The sequence below is a fragment of the Suricata suricatta genome, chromosome 10, assembly GCF_006229205.1.
Source record: "Suricata suricatta isolate VVHF042 chromosome 10, meerkat_22Aug2017_6uvM2_HiC, whole genome shotgun sequence".
Lineage (NCBI taxonomy): Eukaryota > Metazoa > Chordata > Mammalia > Carnivora > Herpestidae > Suricata > Suricata suricatta.
The window spans coordinates 67810875-67820801 of NC_043709.1; the positions used below are offsets into that span (position 1 = coordinate 67810875).

Here is a 9927-nt window from a genome sequence, read left to right on the forward strand (position 1 = left end):
GGCGAGTCAGGGAGGCCAGCAAGCTCTGAGGGGTGGCATCCGAGGGAGAGCTGAATGAAGCCCAAGAGCAAGAATCCTGGACAGCAAAGGGTTGGGAGGTGAGAGCCAGTGGAGAGGAGGATGAGAAGAGAATTCTTGGCAGAAGGGGTACAGGTCAAGGGACGGTGAGGGGCCAGTGTGGTTGGAGCACCTTGAGAGACAGACAGAGCAAGAAGACATGGGGACAGGGAGGTGGCGGGGGCCTCACAGTACATGGTTAAGAGTCCACACTTTATACTGTTTGTAGAGAAGCCACTGCACAGAGTATAAAAGTATAATACAGACGAATTCCCGTGGCTCTTGTGTGAACTCAGACCACAAGGTGATGAGTAGAGGCAGGAAGAAAGCTGAGGAAGTGATTCAAAGTCCCAGCAGGACGTGATGAAGGCCTGGGTCAGACTCAGGTGTGGGGTGGGAGATGAGGAGTGCTTGGACTTGGGATAGATGCTACTGGGTCCAGTATGAGGCGTGAAGGAAAGGCAGGGATCCAAGAAGACTTCAGATTTGTGGGACTGAGCAACTGAGTGGAGTCACTGCCGAGATGACGAAAACAGGAAGAAGTGTAGGTTTAGAAAACAAATCAGACGTTGGTTTTGGAGATGCCATGTTTGCAAGGTCTAGAGGACAACCAAGTCGAGAGGTAAAGCCAGCAGCTGAAATGCCAGGAGGAGACAGAGATCGGGGAGGAAGATATGGAAGTCATCACCAAACAGATGGAGGCAACTATCACCCAAGTAGTGAGCTGAGATGGTAAGCTGTCAGAGCACAAAGCTGTTAGCACTCCAACGTTTAGAGGCCAGGACTAGGAAGAGAAGGATCCAGCAGGGGAGACAAAATACAAGCGAGTTGCAAGCACAATCAAAATGGAGCAGCACCAAAAAGCCATGCACAGAAAGAATTTCAGGAAGGAGGGAGTGGTCAGCTGTGCCCGGTGCTGCTAATGATAAGCATGAGCTCCATGATCCAGGCCGGGTCCTCCATGACTCATGATGAATCAACAATGCTCTGAGATAACATTCCTTACCCATAAATGCACTCAGACTACTCAGTAATCTGGAATAGTAACTCAGTTCATCTAGAACACCAACGCTCTGTTTCCATGAATGCCTCATCACACAGTCAGCCCTCCCTCCTTCAGGATTCTCCCAGGAAGCACCCCAGGAGATCCCCGTGCCTGAGAAACACAAGCAGCTCTCATGGGTAGGCTTAAAAGAAACGGGGTAGCAGACCAGTGCTCACACAGCGAAGAGAATCAGGTATGCTCTGGTAGGACAGAACCATTCCACAGGTTTCTACATTTTTCTAACTCACAGCCTGTGAGAGGAAAATTAATGAAATCATCCCACCCATCTTCCCTAGTCCCTGAAACTGCAAAATATCAGCAGTCTTTGCAACTTCCGATTACAGTTTCTAAACCCCTTTTCTCTCACTGTTATATGATGCAGCACTTGACCTTTTTTTTAATTAGTCAAGTTTACTAAGGTTTAGCTTATCATACACAGTAAAAAATTTTACCCGAAGTCTGATGCGTTTTGACTAATGTAGAGTCATGTAACCTCCAGGACAATGAAGATACAGAGTACTTCCATCATCCCAAAGAGCCTCCCCTTGCCCCTTCCACACCCAGTCTTCTCTGCCTGCTTCTGGTTCTTGGCAAGCAACCATCTGACATCTCCCTACAGCTCTGCCTTTTCAGAATGTCATACACGGAATCAAATCATATACAGCCTTCTGTAACTGGCTTCTTTCACTCGACACAATGCTCTCAAGATTTATCCATGTTGTTGCCTGTATCAGTTATCTGTTCCTTTTTGCTACTGAACACTGTTCCATTGTGTGGCGGTAGCAGTTTATCCATTTGCCAGCTGATGGACACTTGAGTTGTTTCCATGTTTTGGTTATTACAAAGACGACGTCTATAAACTTTTACTAGAAGGTCTTTTAAGAACACGGGCTTTCATTTCTCAAGTCAATACCTAGCAGAGGGGCTTCTGGATCCTGTAGCATCTAGCTCTTTCCACTAAGAGTAGCTAAACATCTACTGAGCCCTTACTTTCTATCACACAATGTTCCAAGCTCTTTAGATGCCTTATGGTATTTAATTCTTAAAACATCAAGTTTAATCAAGTTATTATTGTCCCTGCCTTTTTGATGAAGAAACTAAGGCACCAAGCGCTCAGGTGACTTGCCCAAGATCACACAGCTAGCAGGCAACAGAGCCAGGACTCCCAGGGATCCCGTGACAAAGTGCAAATTATCAACCATTTGGGTTTGTTGCCTCCCTCAAGCCAAATGCGTGATGGCTGAGATGGATTATGCTGCCTGTGTTTGGACCAAAAATGGCCATTGCTGACTACTCCTCTCCCCTCTCCAAATCATTGTGATGAATACACCTGTACTCTCCCTCACGGCAACGATGGCATGCTGTTTTAAAGTCAGAACTTTATAGGATGTTATGAAGAAATGCTTTTAACCTTGTCATAGAAGCTTATATATGGCAACCTATTAATGTTAAGTAACAACTGTAAGGGAAGCTCAGGTCAGTCCACTTCTACCAGTACAGTAAATACCCTCCTCCGGAGACTTCCACTCTCCTACGAGGTCATGTTGGTAAGAAAAATTACAAGGACTTTGGAATCAAACAGACCTGGATTTAAATACTGGGTCTGCTCTCTAGTGGACAGGTGCATCTATACCCTTTCACACGTAAAAGCTGGTATGAACAAGTCCTAATTGGCAGGGTAGTCCTAAAGATTTGATGGCACAACATGGCTGAAACACTGAACACTGTATCTTACATATTTAATAAACTCTCCTCTCCCCCATTCCCTTTCTCTTCCACAGTATACTACTGAGCCCCTGAAATTGGTATGATAGCAAATTTATGATAGCAAAACTTTTCTTAGCAAAGTTTTATCAGTCTGTTCATTTTCCACCCAAATAGCAACAAAGGAGAGACCGGAGAGAAGTGCTTCTCTACAATTTCATATTTCATCTTTGAAAAAAAAAAAAAAGTCATGTAAAATGTTGCACTTTATACTCCACAGTATAGTCAAAAATATTTTAATATAAAAACATTTTACACTGAACTCCAGCTAAATGACGTAGCTTTCTCCTGAAATTTTTAAGAATATTTGTTTAAGAAAGATCCCCCTGGAAATACGGTGGCTTCATTTACAGGCTACCACACTGCCACTTTCTTTTTTATAAGTTTTATTTATTTGAGACAGAGACCGTACGAGTTGGGGAGGGGGCCAGAGAATCCCAAGCAGGCTCTGCACTGTCAGCATGGAGCCTGACATGGGCCTCGAACCCACGAAATCATGAGATCATGACCTGAGCCAATAAAGCAGGAGCCTAGGAAGTCTATGACTTCAGAATGAGCCCATACACTCCCATCATTCTTCTCTCCTGATTGCAACATCTTAACATCATTTTCACATTTACCCTACAACTCAGTCCAGTTTACAGTCTAGGCCCCAAAAACTTCAAATTCTCCACACAAGAAGATAGCTACTTCATGTCACTCCTATGTGCAGCCTCCTGGCCTCTTTCGCCAAAGAGATACTGGTGGCAACCTACTTTCTGAGACAAATCTCTGGTACCAGAGTACAGCTACAAGAGTAAACACAAACACTGCAAACCCGGAGATATTTTTTCAAATAAAAATAAGGCACTGACCAAGCATGACCTTAAGTAAACTGGGATGACAAAAGAGTTTTTTTTTTAATCAACTGAAAAGAATTTAACATATGAATCCAGAGAAGCCAAAGGATTTAATTCAGCTATGCTAACAGAATGTGGCTTCTCAGATTTATATATGTAGTATAAAAAAGGACATAATTTAATCCTTAAAACATATTTCCATGAAATAGCATTATTTTCTTCATACAACTTTTTGTCTTAAATGCCACATACCCTCTTGCACTTACATCATACACACTTGTAAGTACATTATTCAAAAGTCCCCGGATGTTGTAGATAACTTAAGCAACTTGTAAGGTCACTAGAATTTTGTTTTCATTGTTATCAAAAGCCCTGTGACTTTTTTCCTCCCAAAATCTCTGTTCCAGAAGGTAGGGATGGGGAGTCCTTGTGTAGGAGATCTTAACCCATAGGACAGCGGCCCCTAGAAAACTATAGGACTTTTGCTTTCAGAAGCTATTTTCAAAAGCTAACAGATAGAAATGGATTCTTTTTGGCAATCCATGTGAACTAACTGAAAAATAAAGAATCAGAGAACTTCAACTCAACACAGTATCTGGGAGCCTACACCATGCCAAGCAAGTTACAGAAAGGATGACTGCTGTAGGCCGGGAGTTGACAGTCTTAGAGGAGAGCTCGAGGTGCCATTCAAACATAAAAGAAGGGCATCTTACCCCGACTGGATGGGTGCAGAGTGTGAGGAGTCAGAAAAGGCCTCCTGGAGGCAGGAACATCACCTGAAGGATGAGGAAGCACCAATAAATACAACAGACACACATAAGGGCGTGGGGCAGCAGAGATCAGTCGGAGGGTCAACCCTGAGTCCCAGACTGGCCCTGCAACAATTAGGATATGACCTTGAGCAAGCCATCTGACCTTTTCAGTGTTTTCGGTCTCATCTGTGATATGGGATGGTTAGATTCCGTCAGCTTACCTTAACCCTTGCTGTGCATCAGAATCATCTGGGAACTTGCTGACAATGCTGGCGTCCCCCTCCAGAAATGCGGTTTCCACTCTGGTGGGGCTCTGTGTCTGTTTCCACAGCGCTCCAGGTGATGTGAGTCTGCAGCTGGGCTGGGCCACCGGATGAGAAGTCTCTCAGGTCTGGTTCTCAGCCTCTAGTGCACAATCACATCCTCTGGGGAGCTTTTGAAGAGTCCCAAGGCAGACTGCATTCCAAACAGGTAAACCAGAATCTCTGCGGGCGGGACCCAGGCATCTGTATTTTTTAAAGTTCCCAGGCTGATTCCAAGGCGCAGCCTAGGTTGGAAACCACTGCTCTAGGCCCCCTTAATACTTACATTTCCTATTACAGCCACTGAAGGATTGGGGGGGCGGGGGGGGCGGGAAGACAACCTTTAATTCTCTCCTCCCTCTTTTATGTCAAATTAAAAGGAGAAATGAATGTCAAAGACCACTGATGAATTTAAAATGGGGTTGTAGGGGGTGCCTGGATGACTCAGTCAGTTAAGCATCCCTTGGGCACAGGTCACGATCTCACAGTCCGTGGGTTTGAGCTCCATGTCTGGCTCAGTGCTGACAGCTCAGAGCCTGGAGCCTGCTTCAGATTCTGTGTCTCCCTCTCTCTTTCTGCCCCTCCCTATTCGTTCATTCTCTCTCTCTCTCTCTCTCTCTCTCTCTAAGATAAACATTAAAAAAACAATTTTAATGGGGTTGTAGCACACAGTAGGGTTGATTTTGGACATGTACATAATTCACATCAATGAAGGATGGTAGAAAATGCCCATTCCAAAATGCTCTCAGTTCTAAATTTAAAATTCAGTGGAATACATATAAAATGACTCCATGGAGTGTTCTCTGCAATACTAAGTTAGAATTTGATTTGCATGGCTGACTATAATATGAACATTACATTCCCTACCCCCAAGGTTACTTCAATCCACTTATTAGGGCAATGGTGAACTAAACAAACAGTAATTAGAAACACTCCAGACTACCTTTTAAATCTGTTGCTAAATTATATTTTTCTTGCACCAAAGCCCATACACACAGCATGTCCACAAGCATCACAAAACCAAAACCTCAGAAATATTTACATTAATAAGAGCATAAGCTCCTCTGGGTCTTCACATTGGATTCTGCCAGGAAGTAAGGCCTGCTTTGGAAGAGGGCTATTCATTACTGTTAATTCTCACATCTGGGTAAATAAAGCACTGCCCACATGTGGTTAGAAATCCCAGGAGAAAACGAACTCTCCATGGGTCTGAAAATGAAGAACACCTCTCATAGACTGCCTCATTTCCTGAGATGAGTCAGAAATGAAAGTAATTCTTCAGCAAAGAACATCTGCACCTTGGCACAGCTTACAAAATACTGCCAGATGATACCTGTGGCTAAGAGGCTGGGCCTGAGGAAGGAGGGAGGGCCTGGAGAACAGGAGGGGAGGGGGTCTTCACCCCAGAGCTGCTGCTGCTGCTGCTATCTTAGAGGGTCTGCAAATCCAATGAACGGCGGGCATCACAGGCTCAGCTGTAAATCTTGATTAGCAGGAAAACTGCTTATATTCCATTAGAAAGCTGGCCCCTCTCCAAAGGGTGGCAGCAGCCAGAAAGGATTCATGTGCCGTCGTGGGCACGGAAGCAGCAATTCTTACAAGAAAAACTGTTCTACTTAACTAAAAATAGTTTCTGCCTGCTCATGATTCAGAGAGACCTTTCTTCCTCAGGAGGAAGGATAGCAGCGTGATATGACCTAACGCTGCCAAGGGAAGTCCCTCCTCCCACATTATGCAAGAAGGAGGCTGTGGCATATGGTCAGGGGCTGGAGGGTAAGAAAGACTGAAATACCTTTCACAGCAACTAGTGAGGGCCAATAAACAGGAAGGTGAGAAACAAAGGCTGTCTTTACCAACACTGAATGCCCGTTGTTTTTATTACGCAGCTCATCACTCTTCTTTGCATAATGCATATTTAAAAGGAATCCAACTCCATTATCTATAATGGAGGCAAGGGTGGGGGAAGGTACCTAGAAACAACCTACAAGCCCATAAATAGGTCACTAGTGACATTAAAACATAGGACATATACGATGGAATACTCCGTAGTCATACAGAGGGTGTGCAGATACAGAGAGATCCGTGTTTTGTGAGATACATTAAGACCTGAAAAAAAAATGTACCTGGACTCTGTATAGTAAACATTTGTATAAATGTATTTCAATAGGTTGCCTTAGTGTGGAAGGAAGGGGCTAGGAGAGTGTTCATTTTCCTTTTATAACCTTGAATACAATATAAATTTGAATTATCTTTTCATGTTCTTACCCTTCCTCTTTAACAATAGGCACTAACTAGGTAGAAAGCTATTTTTGGTTTCTCCTTTATACTAGTCTCTATATAAATTAAACGAAGGTTATTTTAAATAGATGTTATGTGCTCAGTTGTGTCGCCTCAAAATCCTCAAAATGCTGAAGCAACTTTAACTCCCCATACACAGAATATAACTACGTGAACCTTAAAGAGGTGATGAAGTTAAAATGAGCCCATTTGAGTGAGCCCTGATCCAAGCTGACTGGCTCAACTTAAAGAGAAGATCTGGATAGAGACTCTCCACATGCAAAGAGATGCACACACAGAAAAAAACCACATGAGGACACAGCGAGAAGGTGGCAGCTACAAGCCAAGGAGAGCAGCCTCAGAAGAAACCAAATATGCCAACTTCTTGACCTTGGACTTCTGGCCTCCAGAACTGTGAGAAAATAAATTTCCATTGTTTAGCCACCCAATCTGTTTATCTATTAACAAACAGATGACTGCAATTCAACTGATACAACATGGAAAAAGGAACCCATAAAAGTATTTAATGTGTCAAAACCCCCACAATGTCTGCTCTGACGTATCCTTTGGCAAGCATCATAGTGGACAAAGAAATTGGGGCCACATTTGGCATGCAAAGTAACTGGGGCTCATTGTGCCTCTGACATCAGAGTCACCCCCCTTAAGTGACCTGAGCCAGGAATAGAACAGGTTTCCAACCTCCACAGTCAGGACTCCCATTTGCTCATGCCACTTACCATTTTTAACAAGTCCCATAATGTGAAGGACTAGCACCCAGGATATTTATTAGTGTCTTTTAAAGGCCTGGCTTATGTTCAAAAGGTTTTCTTCCTGTGCTGATAACTAATGAAGAGAAAGGTGTCACAATAATATTATTAATTCAATTAAAAAAAAAAACTGGTGCCAAGGTTTTTTTTTTAAATGCAGAAAAACAAATGACATGCCACATTTGTGGGCCAACCTAATTTTTTATACTTTAATACCTGTGGTCTCAGACCACAATGCAATATATTAAAAATACGGTGGTCCAATGCTAAATTTTATGATATTTAATAGTCTTTTTTACAAAGTAACATTTCCTTTAAAAACAATTTAAAAATCAAAGATATATTAAAATCACAGACTTTGCCTATAGAGTCTATAACCTGGAAGTGGGCTAAGATCCAGGCACATGAAAATAAGATCAAAACTTGAAGATAAATATTTGGTACAGTCAGTTCAGGCTACATTCAGAGGAAGGTGGAGTCAACTTTTGCCTTGAATGGTAAGGGAAACTTTCACCAAGGACAAAAGCTCTAAATCAATCTGGGGTTGGATACATGAAAGGTAAGAAGGGATTTATGTCCACATCTATCTTGTTACTAAAAGTTTTGAAGGTAAGAACTTTACCTAAGATCCTAAGAGAATGTCTGGCAAATAAAAGCCATTTGCAGGGGAAACAGGTGGGGAAGTACACCTTTGGGCAAGAATCTAGTGCAGATTCTTGTAAGGAGGTTGTGGGGTGTAAAGTTAAAAAAAAGGCTATGCAGGGTAGACTCTTAGAAGGTGTGTCTGGAGGAAAATGTTATAAAGAACACAGACCGGACCAGCAGTGATGTGTGATGTGCATAAGGGAACAGAGGTGGGAGGGGAATGACAAGAATGGATCAATCAAGAGGGTGTGTGTGTGTGTGTGTGTGCGCGTGCACGCACGCGGAGGTGGGGGGGTTAATCAGGTGACCTCTCAAGGAGTCTCAGCCCCCCAGTTTGAAATGGGCATCATACTACCTATCTTCATAGGACTGTTATGAATGCTAACAGGACATAACACACGGCCTGACAATAAGCACTTTAGGAAATATCATTGCTATTATGATAATTATTTTTCTACACTGAAAAATATGGGCAAAAATGAGAGAGAGAACAAGTGTAAGGTATACATCTAGGGTATGTCTCCTTAGGCTTTCCTCAAGTGCCTTAAACAAAGAGTGATGATAGCTGTTGTCTTTGTTGGAAGTGGAGTGTGCTACATTTATTCCCTAGTTCCCTAGAACTTAACACATTGATCCAGTAGACCCAGGAGGAGCAGATGTCCGAAATGGTCTTCAAAGTCAAGACACTCCAAAATCAATTTTTAAGTTGTTTTTATATAAAAGTAACTAACAGGCTAATGCCAGTCAGTTTTGAAACACTAAATTAATGGACTCAGCTATAAATCCAGGAAAACCATTTTCATAATGAAAATACCAATGCCTTTTTAATTAAGGATGGAATTCCCAACATAAAGGACTTAAGATAAATGAGGAATCATTCTATTCTCTCATAAATGAAAGAACCTGATAACTCTGTGAATTATTTTGAGCTGATTACCAGAAACTCTTTAGAATCTAAGCTACAGGCTTTCCCAACTGCATAATAATCACTTCACACTGGGGCTGACACCCTCAGACCAAATTTGGTGCTCTGGCTTTTCAAGTCTTTTTTCTAATTATTATCAGGGGGCTTCCGGTCCTAGATTTAGGGTCATTATGTAGATATGAAGCTCTGCTGAAGATAATGGCACTTTGTCAAACACAAAGCAATGCTAACATTTTGTTGTCAATTTGACCTTACAAGATTTACTATACACAAAAAGTATATGCACATGTATATAATGATTTGTATTTGTGGTAAAGCTTTGTCAACTTAATTGTTATCTATCAGGCATCATAAAATACAGACATCAGAGATCTGTGTACTGTTCCTACTCTCACCATTAATGACCTATTTAAATACTATTTACTCTTTGGCCCCAGACCAGGTTTCCACATTTACTACATCACTAGAGGGGTGTATTACTTCTTAACATTAATAAAAAAACAAAACCCAACAAAATTACCCAAAAGGACTAACACAAAGGAAGCAAAATAAAA

The 9927-nt window shown here is 42.3% G+C and overlaps 1 protein-coding gene across 2 annotated transcripts in view; it reads right to left on the reverse strand.

Annotated features, from left to right (window-relative positions):
• The window catches only part of ANO6 (anoctamin 6), a 193078-nt gene that overhangs the window by 141808 nt on the left and 41343 nt on the right, over positions 1–9927 (reverse strand). The window contains exon 2 of one of the 2 annotated variants that reach the window (XM_029954241.1): positions 4419–4481. The exons of the other annotated variant lie outside the window; for it this stretch is intronic. Coding sequence (XP_029810101.1) covers positions 4419–4481 — 63 coding nt within the window. The remainder of the gene's footprint in view (positions 1–4418; positions 4482–9927) is intronic. 2 annotated transcript variants of the gene reach the window in all.